Here is a 23,895-nt window from a genome sequence, read left to right as displayed (position 1 = left end):
GCATGACCGTACAATTGTCGTTTAACGTGTGACAACGCTTAAAGCTGAAAATTGGCCTGGGCAGGAAGGGAATGAAAGTGCCTAGTATTGAAGTGGTTTACAATAGTTGTCATTTAATCATGCTGGAGATTTCCCCTAAGGCTGGCCTATTTATCAAAGACTCCACCCAATGGTTCTCCTGGAAGTAATAAAAGGGGATTTATAATGTATATAATGAAGTTTATATGGTACCTCAAACTTCTCCTCAGGAAGGTATTCTCTTTCTGAAAATGACAGTTTTACTGAGACATTTACATATTCTCAGATGTATTTCTCAGTGATAAATGAGATGAAATAAGACAATTTTACAGCCTCTTGTCGGGACTTACAATTTCGAGCAATCAAGCAACAGCTGTGCTTTGCAACGTGTGAGATTGGCTTCTTCTGAGAACAGAGAATGTGATTTACTCCAATCCATTTTGTGTAAGTAGTGCAGGAACAGCTGCTCAGAGACAATCATGATGTGACCAAGAAGACGGCGGTGCAGACGCTGCTTTTCTCTGGGATTTATTAAAGTAGTGCACAGAACATCTGGAATACCGTCACAGGCGACTTTCACCTCACTTAGAATAATCTCCTCCTGTCCAATGACAAATTGAATGGGTGATTAGCCATGACAAGGAAACCGCAAGTCTAATTCCAGTCTTTTTTCATATGTTGTAGAGATTAATTGATGGGCAGTGCAAGCTGCTGTCACTTATGTCAGGATATTACCAGCAAATTAAATGTGGCCAGGGGAAATGAATAAAGCATGTATGTCTGGCAGTAGTTTCCTTTACAATTATCTGAGCCTGATTCAGGCAAGCTTTTCAGTAACATTATTGACACAGGCAACAAATTCAGGTAGTACTAACTACCACCACTTTGCTTTGGGTGGTACTAACTACCTCCACTTTGCTTTGGGTGGTACTTACTACCTCCACTTTGCTTGGGTGGTACTAACTACCCCACTTTGCTTTGGGTGGTACTTACTACCTCCACTTTGCTTGGGTGGTACTAACTACCCCACTTTGCTTTGGGTGGTACTTACTACCTCCACTTTGCTTGGGTGGTACTAACTACCTCCACTTTGCTTGGGTGGTACTAACTACCTCCACTTTGCTTGGGTGGTACTAACTACCTCCACTTTGCTTTGGGTGGTACTAACTACCTCCACTTTGCTTGGGTGGTACTAACTACCTCCACTTTGCTTGGGTGGTACTAACTACCCCACTTTGCTTTGGGTGGTATTAACTACCCCACTTTGCTTTGGGCGGTACTAACTACCTCCACTTTGCTTTGGGCGGTACTAACTACCTCCACTTTGCTTTGGGCGGTACTAACTACCTCCACTTTGCTTTGGGCGGTACTAACTACCTTCACGTTGCTTTGGGTGGTATTACCTCCCTCCACTTTGCTTTGGGTGGTACTAACTACCTCCACTTTGCTTGGGTGGTACTAACTACCTCCACTTTGCTTTGGGTGGTACTAACTACCCCACTTTGCTTTGGGTGGTACTAACTACCCCACTTTGCTTTGGGCGGTACTAACTACCTCCACGTTGCTTTGGGTGGTATTACCTCCCTCCACTTTGCTTTGGGTGGTACTAACTACCTCCACTTTGCTTGGGTGGTACTAACTACCTCCACTTTGCTTTGGGTGGTACTAACTACCCCACTTTGCTTTGGGTGGTACTAACTACCCCACTTTGCTTTGGGAGGTACTAACTACCTCCACGTTGCTTTGGGTGGTATTACCTCCCTCCCCTTTGCTTTGGGCGGTACTAACTACCTCCACTTTGCTATGAGCAGTACTAACTACCTCCATTTTGCTTTGGGTAGTAGTAGTCATTACTTTGATGCTAAATACCGTTGTATGGCAGCAGCTAGCTGCCATAACCCCAGTATCCTCTTGCATTCGCAGCAAGATCACTTTTAGAGGCGGCGGGAGAGGTGCCCCCCATCGCTTCCCAGTCGTTTCCCCACTTACCAGAGAGATTGGTAAAGGTGGAAACGATCGGAGTGACGTCTAACCTCACTTCAGCCTCATGGACTTAAAAGGCTGATTTTTTTTTGCTTTTTCACTCTTTTTTACTGCCTGTTCCCCTTACCACGAATGCTGGTGGCAGCACCCGAGAGCCAGTGGAAACATCAGTTGGGATGCTGACATCGCTGGATTCCAGGACAGGTAAGTTTCCTAATATTAAAAGTCAGCAGCTACAGTGTGTGTAGCTGCTGACTTTTATTTTTTTGCTGGGGGGGGGGGCGGGCAGAACTCTGCTTTAATGTGCTACCATTTCAAGGTAGTTCTCACAATACATACAATATATGTATATACGTATATATATATATATATATATATATATATATATATATATATATATATATATATATATATATCTGACTGACATCTCACAAAAGTAAGTACACCCCTTCACATTTTTGTACATATTTTATTATATTTTCATGTGACAACACTGAAGAAATGACACTTTGCTACAATGTAAAGTAGTGAGGTTACAGCTTATATAACAGTGTATATTTGCTGTCCCCTCAAAATAACTCAACACACAGCCGACAGGCTCACACCGATATACGTCGGCAGAAGGGCACGTACAGGCATATTAACGTACCTGTACGTTGCCCTTTAAGATGCGGCTTGTGGGCGCGCGCGACTCCGCCGCGAGCTCCGTGAGTGTGATTGCGGGTCCCGCGGACTCGATGTCCGCGGGGATACCCACAATCGTCTCACGGAGAGGAAGAACGGGGAAATGCTGATGTAAACAAGCATTTCCCCATTCTGCGTAGTGACACTGACACTAATCACAGCTCCCTGTAATCAGGAACGGTGATCAGTGTCGTGTCACACATAGCCCATCCCCCCCACAGTTAGAACACATCCCTAGGACACACTTAACCCCTACAGCGCCCCCTCCTGGTTAACCCCTTCACTGCCAGTCACATTTACACAGTAATCAATGCATTTTTAATGCACTGATTGCTCTATAAATGTGAATGGTCCCAATATAGCGCCAAAAGTGTCCGATCTGTCCACCATAATGTCACAGTCACAATAAAAATCGCTGATTGCCGCCATTACTAGTAAAAAAAAAAAATTATTAATAAAAATGCCATAAAACTATTCCCTATTTTGTAGACGCTATAACTTTTGTTGCTCTGCATAAAGATGGCCTAGGCTATAAGATTGCCAAGACCCTGAAACTGAGCTGCAGCATGGTGGCCAAGACCATATAGCGGTTTAACAGGACAGGTTCCACTCAGAACAGGCCTCGCCATGGTCAACTAAAGAAGTTGAGTGCACGTGCTCAGCGTCATATCCAGAGGTTGTCTTTGGGAAATAGATGTACGAGTGCTGCCAGCATTGCTGCAGAGGTTGAAGGGGTGGGGAGTCAGCCTGTCAGTGCTCAAACCATATGCCGTACACTGCATCAAATTAGTCTGCATGGCTGTCATCCCAGAAGGAATTTTAAATAGAGGTATGGCGCTTCCTTATAAAGTGTGTACTTGATAATAATGTGACCGATATGAACTATACCATACACAAACAGTGATAAATAATCATATAAGTGCCCCCATAACTGGTAAAATATATGTGATACGAAACGTGAAGAAGACCCTAATTAGGTACCATATACCTATAAGCCCAGGTAATTTCCAAAAAGTACCACTAGGTGTGGCTGCTGATACACTATGCAGCTAATATGATGATTCCAACATATATATATGCAAAAAATATAAAAATTAGTATAATATACCAGTGCAATCAAATCCAAAAAATTATTATTATGTACCCAAATGATCTGCAAAATGTATAATAGCTTATATGGATAGAAAAAATGTTCTGTCACAAGTACTGCATCCCAAACTGCAAATAGCAGAAAATTATATGTATATAAATATGCAAAAAAGTTGTATACTAGTGCAATCAAATCCAAAAAATATGTATCCAAATGATCTACACAATGTGTCTCAACATATTGAATAAAGAAAAAATAATAAAAAATATTAAAAAACATAAAAAACTGTCACACGTGATACGTCCCAGATTGCAATTAGCAGATGAGAAAAAAAAAAAAAAAAAGTTCCAAGAGTTTGGTGACTGTGGTGCCCTTATAGATGAAAAATCCGTGACTTCTGTGCTCCCCCTTTTGGCTCCCCACTCACCGACTCCCACTGCCCCTGCAGGGGTAACAGACACTTCAGGATCCCAATCCCGTCCTCTTGGCCGATATCCCGTGGTCACTGAGATAGGATGTCCTCTCTCCCAGGCGTTTCCAAATAGCCTCTTTGTACCACCTCCTTATACCACGTCCAAGACAGGGATCCCCAAAGAAATCCAATCACATTGTGTTTGAGCAATTTCTCCTGAGCTTATAGTTCTCCGACGTCTCCCCCACCGGGTCCCGACAAGAGTCCCCGGCCGTCCACCACGTCAACAGGGGAAAAGGGGGGGTTAATCGTCCATGCGTGTCTTACAAGGAGTCACACCAAGTGGATATTTCCCAAAACTGGGGAGGAGCGTAGGGGCAAGCGAGCGAGACCTGTCTTCAGAGTATAAGTCAGTTGATCAGTCTGATGAAACAGTAGGAACTAAAAGCCTTTTAGTTCCTACTGTTTCATCAGACTGATCAACTGACTTATACTCTGAAGACAGGTCTCGCTCGCTTGCCCCTACGCTCCTCCCCAGTTTTGGGAAATATCCACTTGGTGTGACTCCTTGTAAGACACGCATGGACGATTAACCCCCCCTTTTCCCCTGTTGACGTGGTGGACGGCCGGGGACTCTTGTCGGGACCCAGTGGGGGAGACGTCGGAGAACTATAAGCTCAGGAGAAATTGCTCAAACACAATGTGATTGGATTTCTTTGGGGATCCCTGTCTTGGACGTGGTATAAGGAGGTGGTACAAAGAGGCTATTTGGAAACGCCTGGGAGAGAGGACATCCTATCTCAGTGACCACGGGATATCGGCCAAGAGGACGGGATTGGGATCCTGAAGTGTCTGTTACCCCTGCAGGGGCAGTGGGAGTCGGTGAGTGGGGAGCCAAAAGGGGGAGCACAGAAGTCACGGATTTTTCATCTATAAGGGCACCACAGTCACCAAACTCTTGGAACTTTTTTTTTTTTTTTTTTTTTTTTTTTCTCATCTGCTAATTGCAATCTGGGACGTATCACGTGTGACAGTTTTTTGTGTTTTTTAATATTTTTTATTATTTTTTCTTTATTCAATATGTTGAGACACATTGTGTAGATCATTTGGATACATATTTTTTGGATTTGATTGCACTGGTATACAACTTTTTTGCATATTTATATACATATAATTTTCTGCTATTTGCAGTTTGGGATGCAGTACTTGTGACAGAACATTTTTTCTATCCATATAAGCTATTATACATTTTGCAGATCATTTGGGTACATAATAATAATTTTTTGGATTTGATTGCACTGGTATATTATACTAATTTTTATATTTTTTGCATATATATATGTTGGAATCATCATATTAGCTGCATAGTGTATCAGCAGCCACACCTAGTGGTACTTTTTGGAAATTACCTGGGCTTATAGGTATATGGTACCTAATTAGGGTCTTCTTCACGTTTCGTATCACATATATTTTACCAGTTATGGGGGCACTTATATGATTATTTATCACTGTTTGTGTATGGTATAGTTCATATCGGTCACATTATTATCAAGTACACACTTTATAAGGAAGCGCCATACCTCTATTTAAAATTTCATATATATGTTAGTCCTCTTTGAGGGCTTAACTAAAGGTGGCAGCATACCTTTCTTTCTTATTTTCTTTTCCTTTTCCCCCTTTTTCTCTCTTTGGGGTTCTTTACCCCCTGCACCTCCTATTACTAACCCCCTTCCCCTCCCCCCTCCCCACCCCCTTGGTCTTTTTCCTCCTCCCTCTTGTTTCCATATCTTGTCCCCCTCTTTCTGTCCTAAGCGCAGAGGTTTTGTGTTTTTCATCCCAGAAGGAAGCTTCTTCTAAAGATGATGCACAAGAAAGCCGGCAAACAGTTTGCTGAAGACAAGCAGACTAAGGACATGAATTACTGGAACCATGTCCTGTGCTCTGATGAGACCAATATAAACTTATTTGGTTCAGATGGTGTCAAGCGTGTGTGGCGGCAACCAGGTGAGGACTACAATGACAAGTGTGTCCTGCCTACAGTCAAGCATGGTGGTGGGAGTGTCATGGTCTGGGGCCGCATGAGTGCTGCCGGCACTGGGGAGCTACAGTTCATTGAGGGAACCATGAATGCCAACATGTACTGTGACACACTGAAGCAGAGCATGATCCCCTCCCTTCAGAGACTGGGCCGCAGGGCAGTATTACAACATGATAATGACCCCAAAGACACCTCCAAGACCACCACTGCCTTGCTAAAGAGGCTGAGGGTAAAGGTGATGGACTGGCCAAGCATGTCTCCAGAGCTAAACCCTATTGAGCATCTGTGGGGCATCCTCAAACAGAAGGTGGAGGAGCGCAAGGTCTCTAACATCCATCAGCTCCGTGAGGTCTTCATGGAGGAGTGGAAGAGGACTCCAGTGGCAACCTGTGAAGCTCTGGTGATCTCCATGCCCAAGGGGATTAAGGCAGTGCTGGAAAATAATGGTGGCCACACAAAATATTGACACTTTGGTCCCAATTTGGACATTTTCACTTAGGGGTGTACTCACTTTTGTTGCCAGCAATTTAGACATTAATGGCTGTGTGTTGAGTTATTTTGAGGGGACAGCAAATGTACACTGTTATACAAGCTGTATACTCACTACTTCACAATGTAGAAAAGTGTCATTTCTTCAGTGTTGTCACATAAAAAGATATAATAATAAAATATTTACAAAAATATGAGGGGTGTACTCACTTTTGTGAGATACTGTATATATACTGTATATCAGTGATGGGAGTAAGTCACACATGTGCAAGTCACAAGCAAGTCTCAAGTCTTAACCTTCAAGTCACAAGCAAGTCCCAAGTTACTGTGGCGAAAAGCAAGCAAGTCAAGTCGAGTCCCTGCTAGAAGTCAAGCAAGTCAAGTCAAGTCATTTATTTTGGTCAAGTCACAAATTAAGTCAAAATACTGATCTACCCCAAAGCCGGGACTCGGGGGGAGCTTTCTTTTGTGTGTGTGTGTGTGTGTGTGGGGTGGGGGGGCGGCTTTTGCCTAGGCCAAGACACAGCACTGGTGGTGCCAAGTCATTGCAAGTCAAATAGCCCAAGTCAAAGTCAAGTCGCAAGTCATTAGTGACAAGTCAAAATCAAGTCGAGTCATTTATTTAATTTTGTCAAGCAAGTCGCAAGTCCTCAAACAGGTGACTCGAGTCTGACTAAAATCAAGTCATGTGACTCGAGTCCCCCACCTCTGCTGTATATATATTTATATATATAGATATAAATTGGCCACATACTTACCTTACTAATCTGTATTCAGCACCCAATTATTCTGATATGTGCAAAATGTCTATGTCTGAGGAAAATTAGCAGCCATACACTAGTAGAATTTTGTTTGAAAATGTTCATTCTAATAATGTTTGTTTGATTTTCTAATCATCATTGGAGTCAAAGCGACGTCTGTTTTCAACCGCAGTAATGAGAAAATTTGAAGGAGCAAGATACATTTTTTTTCTCAAACAATTTTCTAATGCCCCGTACACACGGTCGGACTTTGTTCGGACATTCTGACAACAAAATCCTAGGATTTTTTCCGACGGATGTTGGCTCAAACTTGTCTTGCATACACACGGTCACACAAAGTTGTCGGAAAATCCGATCGTTCTAAACGCGGTGACGTAAAACATGTACGTCGGGACTATAAACGGGGCAGTGGCCAATAGCTTTCATCTCTTTATTTATTCTGAGCATGCGTGGCACTTTGTCCGTCGGATTTGTGTACACACGATCGGAATTTCCGACAACGGATTTTGTTGTCGGAAAATTTTATATCCTGCTCTCAAACTTTGTGTGTCAGAAAATCCGATGGAAAATGTGTGATGGAGCCTACACATGGTCGGAATTTCCGACAACAAGGTCCTATCACACATTTTCCGTCGGAAAATCCGACCGTGTGTACGGGGCATTACAGTAAGTGCCGGTTCACACAGGGGCGACTTGTCAGGCGACCTAGCCGCCTGACAAGTCGCCTCCCGTTCTGTACAATGGAACCGTTCTAATAGGAGCGACGCAAGTCGCTCCGACTTAGAAAAAGGTTCCTGTACTACTTTGGGGGGACTTGGGGCGACTTGCATAGACTTCTATACAGAAGTCGTTTCACAAGTCGCCGTGGCAGTCGTGTGCAGGACGCCTCAGTGAGGCGACCTGCAAGTCGTGCCGCCCCTGTGTGAACCGGGGCTAAATACAGTTTTCATTCAGAAAAGTCCATTTGTTTCAAAATAGAATGTTAAATTCAAACAAATTTCTAAAGTACTTTCGAACGACATTCATCAGGTCATCAACTGTACTGGGAAATCCTTCAATAAAAAATCTACTAGTTTATGGCCTACTTTAGAATCAGGAATAACTGCAAAGAGGTATGATCAGTAAAGTCTCTAAAACATATAAGGTGTCTGTGGCTGATTTAAGCTACCAGCGATCACTCAAACCAAAATATCGGTTTACAATTAATTCTGCTACACACAGCTCAAATTGGGGTTGATTAGGAGAATGAGAGAAAAATAATAAATTCTCCCATCCACGCTAAAAGCATGCATGGAGGAGTCTCTAAAGCCGGCTATTGTATTCGGGCAGCCATGGCACCCACAACCATGGGCATCCGCACCATAGGGCAAGGGGGGTCAATTGCCCCCCCCCCTGGAATTGTAAGAGTGTTGAAGTCCTTCAGAGTGAAGACACTTGACTTGCCCCCTGTGTTGCAATGGCCTCCGCGGCCGCCTCAGCGACAGCCGTGGTCTTTTTTTTCAAAGCCTGCTGCTGGCCTGGGGGCTGGGGCTGCTGTCAGTCTTTTCCGACTACACATGCATCCGTCACTCCCTCCTTACCCCCGGCCCGAGCATCAGATTGGCTCTGCCGCTCGGGCCTCTGCTTAACATCACTGTGACACTGACCCGGCTGTTCCGTGATTGGCTGCTGCCTCAGCCTGCCTCTGCCTGTGTAAATATGTTGTGCCTATGCCGATCCGGCCGGCGCGGCGCCGGCTCCTCCCACAGGTCACAGGTGCGTGGCGTGCAGTGGCCGAGACGACAGTGAATACACTGCCTGGCTGCCAGTGCCTGTCCTGGGACTATCGCTGAAGAACCACAGGTAACAGCAGTGCCTGTACAACGATACCACTGTGTACATCTTTTTGTATTGCAATACAACTGGAGCTGTTGTGGCCATATTTTGATCTTGATGGAAACAGCTATACAGACTGTATTATACGGTCTGTATAGCTGTTTTCATCAAGATCAAAATATGGACAGAACACAATAGTGGCCCGTGCATTAAGGGCGCACGGGAGCGCCGCCCCCTCTCTCCTGCCACCCTCTATCACCTATAGATAGATTCATGCATTTCATGAATCTATCTGTGGACGCCGCTGCCACCCCCTACTCAGGCGCCTGACCCCTTTTCAGGCGCAGGACGCCTGAATTACAGCGGCGGGGGATGTTCTTTAAGCACCTGATTAGAGCCATTGGCTCTAATAGACGTAAAAAATGGTGACCTACAAGCGCCATGCCGGGCGCTCGCAGGTCACTCAGCTGTGTTAGAAAAGTGAATGACTATTCACTTTCCTAACACTAAACTGCCTCTCCGCCAATCATGATGGGCACACTGGCAGCATATGATGGGTATTTTATTTAATTTATTTATTTCAGGTACTTATATAGCGCCGTCAATTTACGCAGCGCATTACATATACATTGTACATTCACATCAGTCCCTACCCTCAAGGAGCTTACAATCTAAGGTCCCTAACTCACATTCATACATACTAGGGACAATTTAGACAGGATCCAATTAACCTACCAGCATGTCTTTGGAGTGTGGAAGGAAACCGGAGTACCCGGAGGAAACCCACGCAGGCACAGGGAGAACATGCAAATTTCAGGCAGGTAGTGTCTTGGATTTGAACCAGCGACCCTTCTTACTGCTAGGCGAAAGTGCTACCCACTACACCACTGTGCCGCCCACTGGCAACATATGATGGGCACACTGGCAGCGTTTAATGGGCACACTGGCAGCGTTTGATGGCACAGTGGCAGCGTTTGGCACAGTGGCTGCATTTGATGGGCACAGTGCCTGCAATTGATGATTTTTTTTCAACATTTTTTGCGCTCCCCCAAAAACTTTGAGCACCAGCCGCCACTGCCATAACAGATGTATTGCAATCTAAAAAGATGTACATTCTCTAGGCTTGAAAGATATATGTGTTATATAAGAGATCATTCAGCTCCACATTGTATTGGAAGTTGCTCAGGCCACTTGGAGGTTTCCTCCACAAGACTGAAAATGTTTCAGTACTCACTATAACGGGGGTTGGCAACCTGACGATCTTAGTCCACCTGTCCACCGCGAATGGGTTTCTGCGCCGCCAACCTCCACTTTCTATGATGCCAGTCCTTGTCTCCCATCCCAGCCTCGTCCGTGGGTGGCTCCACCATGCCATCTATGTCACGGTCTCTCTCTCGCCCTCCCGCCTCTATCCTCCTCCACCACTGTCATCAGTGAACAGCGGAGACCGGGAGGAAGCACAGCTCAGGACGGAGGGCGGGAAGAGGAGCTGGCGAAACAAACTTTTTATGTTAAACCACTTTAAACAGATTAGAAATTGCTAATCAGACAATGGCAGCTTGATCCTTCTATTAAGCTTTTGCATCAGGTTTCTCAAACCTTTGCCTGCCTGCCTGAGCTTTATGTGATAATGACTAGGGATGAGCCGAACACCCCCCTGTTCGGTTCGCACCAGAACATGCGAACAGGAAAAAAGTTCGTTCGAACATGCGAACACCGTTAAAGTCTATGGGACACGAACATGAATAATCAAAAGTGCTAATTTTAAAGGCTTATATGCAAGTTATTGTCATAAAAAGTGTTTGGGGACCTGGGTCCTGCCCCAGGGGACATGGATCAATGCAAAAAAAAGTTTTAAAAACGGCCGTTTTTTCAGGAGCAGTGATTTTAATAATGCTTAAAGTCAAACAATAAAAGTGTAATATCCCTTTAAATTTCGTACCTGGGGGGTGTCTATAGTATGCCTGTAAAGGGGCGCATGTTTCCTGTGTTTAGAACAGTCTGACAGCAAAATGACATTTTGAAGGAAAAAACTCATTTAAAACTACCCGCGGCTATTGCATTGCCGACAATACACATAGAAGTTCATTGATAAAAACGGCATGGGAATTCCCCAAAGGGGAACCCCGAACCAAAATTTAAAAAAAAATATGACGTGGGAGTCCTCCTAAATTCCATACCAGGCCCTTCAGGTCTGGTATGGATATTAAGGGGAACCCCGGCCAAAATTAAAAAAAAAAAATGACGTGGGGTTCCCCCTAAATTCCATACCAGACCCTTCAGGTCTGGTATGGATTTTAAGGGGAACCCCGCGCCAAAAAAAAAAAAAAAAAACGGCGTGGGGTCCCCCCAAAAATCCATACCAGACCCTTATCCGAGCACGCAACCTGGCAGGCCGCAGGAAAAGAGGGGGGGACGAGAGTGCGGCCCCCCCTCCCTCCTGAACCGTACCAGGCCACATGCCCTCAACATTGGGAGGGTGCTTTGGGGTAGCCCCCCAAAACACCTTGTCCCCATGTTGATGAGGACAAGGGCCTCATCCCCACAACCCTGGCCGGTGGTTGTGGGGGTCTGCGGGCGGGGGGCTTATCGGAATCTGGAAGCCCCCTTTAACAAGGTGACCCCCAGATCCCGGCCCCCCCCCTGTGTGAAATGGTAAGGGGGTACATAAGTACCCCTACCATTTCACGAAAAAAGTGTCAAAAATGTTAAAAATGACAAGAGACGGTTTTTGACAATTCCTTTATTTAAATGCTTCTTCTTTTTTCTATCTTCCTTCATCTTCTGGTTCTTCTGGTTCTTCTGGCTCTTCTGGTTCTTCCTCCGGCGTTCTCGTCCAGCATCTCCTCCGCGGCGTCTTCTATCTTCTTCTCCTCGGGCCACTCCGCACCCATGGCATAGGGGGGAGGCTCCCGCTCTTCTCTTCTTCTCTTCTGTTCTTCTTCATTTTCTTCTCCGGGCCGCTCCGCAATCCATGCTGGCATGGAGGGAGGCTCCCGCTGTGTGACGGCGCTCCTCGTCTGACAGTTCTTAAATAACCGGGTGGGCGGGGCCACCCGGTGAACCCCGCCCCCCTCTGACGCACGGTGACTTGACGGGACTTCCCTGTGACGTCACGGGGAATGCCACAGGGAAGTCCCGTCAAGTCACCGTGCGTCAGAGGGGGGCGGGGTCACCGGGTGGCCCCGCCCCCCGTTATTTAAGAACTGTCAGACGAGGAGCGCCGTCACACAGCGGGAGCCTCCCTCCATGCCAGCATGGATTGCGGAGCGGCCCGGAGAAGAAAATGAAGAAGAACAGAAGAGAAGAAAAGAAGAAGAGAAGAGCGGGAGCCTCCCCCCTATGCCATGGGTGCGGAGCGGCCCGAGGAGAAGAAGATAGAAGACGCCGCGGAGGAGATGCTGGACGAGAAAGCCGGAGGAAGAACCAGAAGAGCCAGAAGAACCAGAAGAACCAGAAGATGAAGGAAGATAGAAGAAAGAAGAAGCATTTAAATAAAGGAATTGTCAAAAACTGTCTCTTGTCATTTTTAACATTTTTGACACTTTTTTCGTGAAATGGTAGGGGTACTTATGTACCCCCTTACCATTTCACACAGGGGGGGGGCCGGGATCTGGGGGTCACCTTGTTAAAAGGGGCTTCCAGATTCCGATAAGCCCCCCGCCCGCAGACCCCCACAACCACCGGCCAGGGTTGTGGGGATGAGGCCCTTGTCCTCATCAACATGGGGACAAGGTGTTTTGGGGGGCTACCCCAAAGCACCCTCCCAATGTTGAGGGCATGTGGCCTGGTACGGTTCAGGAGGGAGGGGGGGCCGCACTCTCGTCCCCCCCTCTTTTCCTGCGGCCTGCCAGGTTGCGTGCTCGGATAAGGGTCTGGTATGGATTTTTGGGGGGACCCCACGCCGTTTTTTTTTTTTTTTTGGCGCGGGGTTCCCCTTAAAATCCATACCAGACCTGAAGGGTCTGGTATGGAATTTAGGGGGAACCCCACGTCATTTTTTTTTTTTATTTTGGCCGGGGTTCCCCTTAATATCCATACCAGACCTGAAGGGCCTGGTATGGAATTTAGGGGGACTCCCACGTCATTTTTTTTTTTAAATTTTGGTTCGGGGTTCCCCTTTGGGGAATTCCCATGCCGTTTTTATCAATGAACTTCTATGTGTATTGTCGGCAATGCAATAGCCGCGGGTAGTTTTAAATGAGTTTTTTCCTTCAAAATGTCATTTTGCTGTCAGACTGTTCTAAACACAGGAAACATGCGCCCCTTTACAGACACACTATAGACACCCCCCAGGTACGAAATTTAAAGGGATATTACACTTTTATTGATTGACTTTAAGCATTATTAAAATCACTGCTCCTGAAAAAACGGCCGTTTTTAAAACTTTTTTTTGCATTGATCCATGTCCCCTGGGGCAGGACCCAGGTCCCCAAACACTTTTTATGACAATAACTTGCATATTAGCCTTTAAAATTAGCACTTTTGATTTCTCCCATAGACTTTTAAAGGGTGTTCCGCGGCATTCGAATTTGCCGCGAACACCCCAAATTGTTCGCTGTTCGGTGAACTTGCGAACAGCCAATGTTCGAGTCGAACATGAGTTCGACTCGAACTCGAAGCTCATCCCTAATAATGACTAAGCCCCTCCCATTCATGACATTGTCGAAAAGGGGCCGAGCATGGGTGTGCATAAAATTATGCCCCCCCCCTGAAAAAAGTTCTGCGGACGCCCATGCCCACTTAACAGTGACTGAATCTGATATGATACACTCACTTTTAAGCTGATAATTTGCCACCCAGCTATGTACATTTTTAGAAGAAATCAGCCAAAATTTGAGCTGTCTATGAGCACCTGTAGTCTTCAATGAGTGGAAGCCATGATTTTGTAATACAGGAAATATTAAATCAAGTGCAAGTTAATTCTAATGACATTATTTGATAAAACAAAAGCAATAACCCATAATTATGATACATACAAATACTTTCCGGACATCTGTGGATCCAGGAGTAAATGGCAATAGTTTGTGTAACCTTCTTCTGACCATATCACAAAGAACATCTAGTGATACAGTGCGCATGTCTTTCATGAATGGGGCGGCTGGATGGGCATATACCTCATCTGCTCAAACAAAGAAAATTAAAATTATTAACATTTTAATAGAGCTAAACTCTAGAACAGACTCTAATGCCCCGTACACACAATCAGAAATTCCGTCAGAAAAAACTTGGATGGTTTTTCCGACGGGATTCCGCTTAAGCTTGCCTTGCATACACACGATCACACAAAAGTTCTCTGAACTTTTGACCGCCAAGAACGTGGTGATGTACAACACTACGATGAGCCGAGAAAATGAAGTTCAATGCTTCCGAGCATGCGTCGAATGGTTTCCGAGCATGCGTGATTTTTTGCGCGTCCGAATTGCATACAGACAAACGCATTTTCGGATAGGAACTTTTTCCGACCCAAAAATAGAGAACCTGCTCTCAATCTTTTGCTGGCTGGGATTCTCCCAGCAAAAGTCAGATGGAGCATACACACGGTTGGAATTTCTGACCAAAAGCATACATCTGACTTTTGCTGGCAGAATTTCTGATGGTGTGTATGGGGCATTAGGCTACAGTCACATGGCCGTTTAGCCTTTAGTTGGAGGCTGTAATTACATGTAACTGCTAAGATGACATATAGGTCATCATACATCTGTACGCATGTGCCTGTTTACGCAAGTACCACTGTATACCCATGAACAACCTTGAACAGCAATTGATTGCCTTGGGCAGCTTTACGCAGTCCCTGGAATGTGGAAATATGCCTGAATTTTATGTCATACAGTCCCAGATACCCACAAGGGTGAGGCCTAAATCAGCTAAATTAAGTACTGTGCAAAAGTTTTAGGCAGAGGTGAAGAAATGCTGTAAAGTAGCAATGCTTTCAAAAATATAAATTTTAATTGTGTTTGTAACTATTTTTATCAATTTACATAATGCAAAGTGAGCAAACAGAAAAAAAAAAAATCTGAATCAAATCAGTATTTTGTGTGATTACCCTTTGGCTTCAAACCAGCATCAATTCTTATACTTGCACACTTTGTATACTTGCACAAAGTCAGGGGATGAAGATCAACTGCACCGGACGAAACGTGCGTAGGGTGAGGCCAGCGGTATATGATGTTGTACACCCACTAATGATTCCTGGTGTGGTGTGTTTTGCCTGTGTTGCTCTAACATTTGTGAGTATACAGTTATCTACTTTTAATGTATAACTAAAGGCAAAAATGAATGGAGAATGATTAAAACACTTATCAGTTTTTATTGCGGTCTGTGTCCCCGGTAAGGAGATTCACTCTCTCTGTATATCCTGTTTACCATTATTATTGAAAGTGAAAGTAAAAGAAAATCTTAAAATTTGAGTTGTCCCAAGAAAAGTAATAGAGAGGAAATCCTCCAATGGGGACACTAGTTCTGGTGACCTGGGAGTCCCCAAGGAATTCCCTTAATTTGCAGGGATTTCCTCTCACTTCCTGTTTGGTTATGGGACAGGAAGTGAAGGGAAATCTCCGAAATGGGACACAGATGGCGAAAAAAACTAGCAAAAAAAAAAAAAAAAAGTTTTGCCTATAGTTCTACTTTAACCACTTGCCAATGCACAACCGCGGTCCTTAAGTGGTTAACCACTTCACCCCCGGAAGGATTTACCCCCTTAATGACCAGGCCATTTTTTGCAAAATGGCACTGCATTGCTTTAATTGATAATTGAGCAGTCATGCGACGTTGTACACAAACAAAATTTATGTCCATTTTTTTCCCAACAAATAGAGCTTTCTTTTGGTGGTATTTGATCACCTCCACGGTTTTTATTTTTTGCGCTATAAACAAAAGAACGACAATTTTGAAGAAAAAATAATATTTTTTACTTTTTGCTATAATAAATATCCCCAAAAAAATGTAAAAAAAAATGTCTTCATCAGTTTAGGCCAATCTGTATTCTTCTACATATTTTTGGTAAACTAATCGCAATAAGCGTATATTGATTGGTTTGTGGAAAAGTTATAGCGTCTACAAAATAGGGGATACATTTATGGCATTTTTATTATAATTTTTTTTTTTTTACTAGTAATGGTGGTGATCAGTGATTTTTAGCGGGATTGCGACATTGCAGCGGACAGATTGGACACTTTGACACTTTTTTGGTACCAGTGACATTTATACAGCAATCAGTGCTAAAAATAGCCACTGATTACTGTATAAATTACACTTGCAGGGAAGGGGTTAACACTAGGGGACGAGCAAGGGGTTAAGTGTTCCCTAGGGAGGTGTTTATAACTGTAGGTGGAGTGTACTGACTGGAGGAGGAGACAGATCGCTGTTCCTGATCACTAGGAACAGACAATCTCTCTCTACTCCCCTGTCAGAATGGGGATCTGTTTGTTTACATTGACAGATCCCTGTTCTGGCTCACTGTGAAGCGATGGCGGGTGGCCGGCGGACATCTTGGCCGTTGGCCACACGCATTGGCTCCGACGACACGCCGCTGACATGCGCCTGCTATTGTTCTTAAATCGCCCAACGTACACCTACGCCGATTCACGCAGCTGAGCCAACCTGCCGCAGTATAATGATGGCGGCTGGTCGGCAAGTGGTTAATAAATCATGTGGTTTGAGCATACTACTCTATGGTCTTTGTTCTTTATCCTACCCATTGTTACTTTGAGGTGCTGGCTTTGGATAACCAGTGAAGGACTGTGGAGGCAGTGGTATCCTGAATGGTGGTCCCCCAATTGGATGATTTCTGTGCTGTTGATCTTTTATCATTTGGAGATCATTACTGTTTGGTAAGGGAACTGACACACTTGGCTGTGATGGTTTGGGATTATTACACGTGGACTTTCATTTTTTTCAAGATTTCACATTTGGACTTTTATATACAGTTAAACCTTGGATTGCGAGCATACGCAAATGATTTGTTCCACAACCAATTATTCATAAGTTTATAGTCCATATAAAAAGATTATAGTAATGTGATAGGTTGTGTAACCATAAAATGTCTATCCACAAATGGAAGCCTCCACAAGGGGATTAGAAGCAAAATCCAGCAGGAGCTCCAGAGTATAAAAGAGAAGAGAGGCGCCTCTAAGTGTAGCAATATGGTTACATTTATTTAATGTACAACATTTAGCAACTCACATGGTTGATGATTAAAAGAGGCACATCCAAGTATGCAGGAATCCGGGGTAAATCTGTCCTCATAGACCTTCCATCGCACCACCGGCTCTCACCGCTGTCAGTCTGCAATCGTGACCGGGAAGACTACTCTGCAGTAGAGTGATCGGAAAGCGAGGCTTGAACCACTCGTGGAGCGCAGCGTGGAAGGGATGACATCAATGGCGGTGAGGAGGACAGTCTATGTGGACAGCTTTACCCCGGATGCCTGCATACTTAGATGTGCCTCTTTTAATCATCAACCATGTGAGTTGGTAAATGTTGCACCTTCATTAAATGTAACCATAGTGCTACACTTAGAGGCGCCTCTCTTCTCTTTTATATTCATTTGTGATGTGGCGCTACTTGTATATCAAGACATCACTTGTATATCAAGTCAAAATTTATTAAAAAAATTTAGCTTGTCTTGCAAAATGCTCTCAAACCAAGTTACTCTCAAACCAAGGTTTAGTTCTCTGTTATGCATGCAGTAAGTGAATCATATGTTATGGGATTGTCATTTCACCATTTATTTAATGCAAATTGTTCATTATGATTTAATATGAGCTAACTTTATTTTTTGACACACATATTTTGTATTGAACCCTACAGGGGTATTGTTTTTGTTCACCTTTTAGATGAATTGTTTTTAAAGCAATATCTTGCAAAGCATGATTTTACTGCAATGTCATTCGTGTTTGTCAAATATTTCTAGAACATTCTTTGAATATTCAACACATCTTCTTCCAATTTTCCATAAAATTAGCCTGTGTATAGCTTGTGTATAGCCAGCTTAGAATACTGCACCTTTGCAAATGCTTTCATTGACAATTTCCTTTATCTTCTTGTCTCCTGGGGGCTTCTCGGGCTCAATGATATCTGCAATAAACAGAATTATAGAGTATTATTGTAGTCAGCATTATCCCCTGGGGTAGCCCTATTCTAAACAGCCCTATTTATATGCTTACATCCAGCTGCAAAGTAAACGCTCTTGTCTTTTTGTTGAATGCCTCATCATATAACCAATTTTTACAAATATTAATGACCAATCAAAACAGCTCTCCACCCATACAGAATCTGCACAATCCAGGAATACAACACTTTATGTATAGATGTGTGTATATATATATATATATATATTTTTTTTTTTTTTTTTTTTGGGTGTTGGGTTTAAGGCTGGGTTCACACTGCTGCGAATTCTATTGCGAATTTGAGCCGTTGCGATCGCTCAAATTCGCAAGTCATTTAAATTACATAGATTAACATTAGTGCCGTTCACATCGACGCGTTGCGAATATAACCTGCGTGAAAAAAAGGTCCTGTGCGAGTTTACTGCGTTGCGTTGCGAATTTAGTCTCCATAGACATCAATGTAAATCGTTCTTGAATCGCATTGATGGTTCACATATGTGCGAATTCCACCACACTACTCTCCACAAAAACCAGGAAGTACACAGGAAGTTAAGACCCTTTTTTTTTTTACATTATGATTCCATTGGCTAGACTATCAATCGCAGCTATATCCAACTCCTGAAATTCGCGGTAAAATCGCGGTAAATTCGCGGTAAAATCGCGGTAAAATCGCGGTAAAATCGCGGTAAATTCACACTGCAGCAGTGTGAACCTAGCCTTAACTCGCACAGGACCTTTTTTTCACGCAGGTTATATTCGCAACGCGTCGATGTGAACGGCACTAATGTTAATCTATGTAATTTAAATGACTTGCGAATTTGAGCGATCGCAACGGCTCAAATTCGCAATAGAATTCGCAGCAGTGTGAACCCAGCCTAAAGCAAAACTTTTTTTTCAGTTTTGGATAGAGTGCAAAGGGATTAGAACACCTGTCAGTTTTTATTGCTGTCTGTGCCTCCAATAAAGAGATTCACCCTCTCTCTTTGTCCTGTTTACTATAATTACTAAAAGTGAAAGTAAAAGAAAATCCCAAATTTTGGGTTGTCCCCTAGAAAAGTAATAGAGGGGAAAATCTTCCAGTGGGGGCACTAGTTCTGGTGACTGGGGGGTCCCCAAGGAATTGCAGGGATTTCCTCTCACTTCCTGTTTGGCTATGGGACAGGAAGTGAAGGGAAATCTCCACAATAGGACACAGATAGTGAAAAAAAAATCTGACCGGGGTTATAACCCTCCGTTACGCCATCCAAAAGAAAAAAAAGTTTTGCCTATAGTTCTACTTTAAGGCCACCTTTTGGGTTGCTGGGTTACGAATGGTAATTGGTTAGGCTCTGCCCACATGCCTGCCCATTGAGAGGAGGGTACCACCGATCCATGATCATTTAAATAGCCACTGCTTACCAGGTTGGTTTAGCTCTGAGAAAGAGGGTCTGACCCCTGAAACGCATCAGACATCCAATCGTTTGGCCCTAGGACAGGTTACACCGCAATCGGCTAGAGTACACCAGTTTTATGTTTGCTGCTTTCATCTGCTTGTGAGTATCTATTTGTCTTGGTGGATTCAATTATATATATATATATATATATATATATATATATATATATATATTTATTTATTTATTTATTTATATCATATAGTAATGCACAAGGCATTTGCACCCTCCGGTGTATTTTTTACAGGATTTGATGCGACATAACAGCAGCTACAAAAAACTGAAGTATCAGTTTCGGGTGGACTTGGCCTTGACTGACTAAATGTTATAAAAGTAGTTCTAACGCCTTAAGTTTTTTTACCCTAATACATTCTATGCACTAAGGTAAAAAAAAAAAAAAAACTTTCTATGCCACAGGATCCCAGCCTCACCTTATACTTACCTGTGCCCTCGATACTGTGATGTGCTCGAGAGCAGCAGCTCTTTCCGCTCTCTCTCCCTTCTCTACGTTCTCTCTGAAGTAGCACCTTCTGAATGCCTTATCAGCTGCTGCTTTACTGCCCTCCACTGTGGATCGCTTTTCAGAGGGCAGTAAGCATTACCACCAGTGCGAAGGAGCACATAAGCTGGCCATACACTCATCGAAATTTGTCTGGTTCAGCAGGGACCATTGAATTTCCATCAGCACGTGGCCGTCCCCACTCAACATACACTATATTACCAAAAGTATTGGGACACCTGCCTTCACATGCACGTGAACTTTAATGGCATCCCAGTCTTAGTCCGTAATTTTTAATATTGAGTTGGCCCACCCTCTGCAGCTATAACAGCTTCAACTCTTCTGGGAAGGCTGTCCACAAGGTTTAGGAGTATGTCTATGGGTATGTTTGTCAATTCTTCCTAGAAACACATTTGTGAGGTCGGGCACTGATGTGGACGAGAAGGCCTGGCTCGCAGTCTCCGCTCTAATTCATCCCAAAGGTGTTTTGTCGGGTTGAAATCTGGACTCTGTGCAGGCCATTCAAGTTCCTCCACCCCAAACTCGCTCACCCATGTCTTTATGGACCTTGCTTTGTGCACTGGTCCAAAGCCTTTGCTGGAGGGGGGATTATGATGTGGGGTTATTTTTCAGGGGTTGGGCTTGGCCCCTTGGTTCAAGTGAAGGGAACTGTTAAGGTATCAGCATACCAAGACATTTTGGACAATTTCATGCTCCCAACTTTGTGGGAACAGTTTGGGGATGACCCCTTCCTGTACCAACATGACTACGCACCAATGCACAAAGCAAGGTCTATAAAGACATGGATGAGCGGGTCTGTTACCTGTCACCTGATTGGCTGAAACTTGACTGGCCTGCACAGATTCCTAATCTCAACTCAATAGAACACCTTTGGGACAGTGGCGGCCCGTGCATTAAGGGTGCACGGGCGCCGCCCCCTCTCTCCTGCCATCCCCTCTGTGCACTATGGATAGATTCATGCATTGCATGAATCTATCCATGGCTGCCGCAGCCACCCCCCATTCAGGCGTCCGGCCCCATTTCAGGCGTCGGGCGCCTGAATTACAGTGGCGGGGGTGTTTTTAAAGCACCTGATTAGAGCCATAGGCCCTCGCAGTTCACTCAGCTGTGTTAGGAAAGCAAATAAATATTTGCTTTCCTAACACTGAACCGCCTCTCCGCTAATCAGGTACTCGGGCCTGTTACCTGTCACCTGATTGGCTGAAATGACAGGCGCTGCTATTGGACGCCTATCCGGAGGAGAGGATGGGAGTCGGGAGATAAGGATGGCAGGAGATGCTGGCTTAAAGGACCCTGCGCCTTGCCGTCAACAGCTGCCCCACCAAGACAGGGTAAGTGCCGGGCAGACAGCGAGCGGGCGGGGGGGTCACACTGGTGGCATTCGATGGGACAGTGGCAGCATTTGATGGGCACACTGGCTGCAATTGATGGACACACTGGCAGCATTTAATGGGCACACTGGCAGCATTTGATGTGCACACTGGCTGCAATTAATGGGCACACTGGCAGCATTTGATGGGCACACTGGCAGCATTTGATGGGCATACTGGCAGCATTTAATCGGCACAGTGGCTGCGTTTGATGGCACAGTGGCAGCATTTGATGGCACAGTGGCATCATTTGATGGGCAGAGTGGCTCGTTTGATGGTACAGTGGCTGCAATTGATGGTTTTTTTTTTTTTCAGAATTTTTCAGTTTGTTTGCGCCCCCCCCCAAAAATGTTGAGCGCCAGCCGCCACTGCTTTGGGATGAATTAGAGTGGAGACTGCGAGCCAGGTCTTCTTGTCCAACATCAGTGCCTAACCTCACAAATGTGCTTCTGGAAGAATGGTCAAACATTCCCATAGACACACTCCTAAACCTTGTGGACAGCCTTCCCAGAAGAGTTGAAGATGTTATAGCTGCAAAGGGTGGGCCAAATCAATATTGAACCCTACAGACTAATGCTGGCCATACACTATACAGAAAATCGGCCGAACCCATTTTCGAAAAACGAACGTTCGACCGTGACCGCAAACGATCGTGCCATCATATAATGACCGATAAATTGTTCAGTGAACATGAATAAATAATTTTTTGTTCGTTTTTTTTACATATACCTAGTGCAGGCAGTTCGGACGGGAAACACATTAACCTTGCAATTTATCGTACGTTCGGCAGAAATTTTCCAAACTTCCCGTTCATTTTTTTCCCACAAAAACGTCACAAACGATTATCGATTTGTGCCCATTAACTTGCCGAAAAACGAACGAAGTGTCTATACGAACGATTTTTCGGCCGATTTTTCGTATAGTGTATGGCCAGCATAAGACTGGGATGCCATTAAAGTTCATGTGCGTGTAAAGACAGTCCCAATACTTTTGGTAATATAGTGAATATCAATCGCTGGATCGACTTCTGTCAAAGGGACATGTTGGAAAATGTTTCTTGACCAGCAGCTGCAGCCACTGATCAGTGTATTCTGACAGTGGCGAATACAGCTGTCAGAATACAATCCCCTAGCAGGGAAAATTTCTCCATCCACCTCATTTGTGTAGATGGAGGAAACTGTTTGTTTTTTTTTTTTTTCATTTGCTGGTTCAAAGAAAATACTAACAGTGTATGATGAGCACGGCGAGAAGAAGCATCAAAATATTGCTAATGTGTAGCACTGCAAAGCAGGAAGCAAAGCCTGCCCATGTAATGGACAAATACAGTATGTCTACACTCATGGAAATATATAAAGATTCTACAAAGAAACTGGGTTTTAAAACATAAATGTGTATCATACATATCCTTTTATACATTCATCCAAAAAAAAAAAAAATGAAGGCATTACACATTCCCTTTCACCTCACATTTTTGGGATACATACAATGAAATGTAGCATGTAATACTTTTCCATTTTTGGATATGACATTTTATTGATCAAATAGTGCTGTCATTTCAACAGGAGTGATATTATATAGTCCCTATTGATTATAAAGGTAGAGGTAAGCAAACCTTTTTTTTTCGGTCCGGTGCGCGGAGTTTGATTGGGGAATAAAGTGAGGGGTTTTAGGATATCATTGTACAGCTGATGTAATCTATGGACATCCAGGCTCTCCTCTGTGGATGGTGAAGTGTGTTTTCTGTTCTTAGGGAAGGACTTCAGACCTCCGCTGTCATTTACCATGTTTGCAATAATCTGGAATACAAATGTCAGATCAAATCGAAATCAGAATCTCAGTGAAGTCTATACACAGCTATTAAGAGCACCTATGATCATTATAATGATGTCCAGGGATGTCAGTTCTGTTGTGAGCAGTGCCCAGCAGACCTGTCAGTCTTGTGGTTGGTCCACTGTAGACTTGCATTGATAGCTGAAGATCCATAACTTCATACAGACTCGGGGATGGGATGTAAACCCTGCAGTGGTTGCAATGCTCTGCAGGCTTCAATGCAGAATTTAAATGAATACACATTTCTTATTTTGGTAATGTGTGAGCATTTTTCCCATTTTTGTAAAAGGTGGTCAATGCCCTGTTACTTTGCCCTGCATAAAATAGTTGTGAGGTTGCCTCATT

At 44.1% G+C, this 23,895-nt stretch overlaps 1 protein-coding gene across 1 annotated transcript in view; it reads right to left on the bottom strand.

The window, feature by feature from the left end:
* Positions 1–23,895, bottom strand: part of CCDC87 (coiled-coil domain containing 87) — a 111,502-nt gene that overhangs the window by 78,307 nt on the left and 9,300 nt on the right. Inside the window, exons 2-5 of the mRNA XM_073620397.1 lie at positions 23,333–23,516; positions 18,297–18,368; positions 14,270–14,412; positions 369–619 (exon numbers count right to left, since the gene is read on the bottom strand). Of these exons, the coding sequence (XP_073476498.1) occupies positions 369–619; positions 14,270–14,412; positions 18,297–18,368; positions 23,333–23,504 (638 nt within the window). The 5' untranslated portion in view covers positions 23,505–23,516. The remainder of the gene's footprint in view (positions 1–368; positions 620–14,269; positions 14,413–18,296; positions 18,369–23,332; positions 23,517–23,895) is intronic.

This window comes from Aquarana catesbeiana, linkage group LG03, assembly GCF_042186555.1.
Source record: "Aquarana catesbeiana isolate 2022-GZ linkage group LG03, ASM4218655v1, whole genome shotgun sequence".
Taxonomy (NCBI): domain Eukaryota; kingdom Metazoa; phylum Chordata; class Amphibia; order Anura; family Ranidae; genus Aquarana; species Aquarana catesbeiana.
The sequence above is the reverse complement of the archived record's forward strand: the minus strand, read 5'-3'. Positions and strand labels throughout refer to the sequence as shown.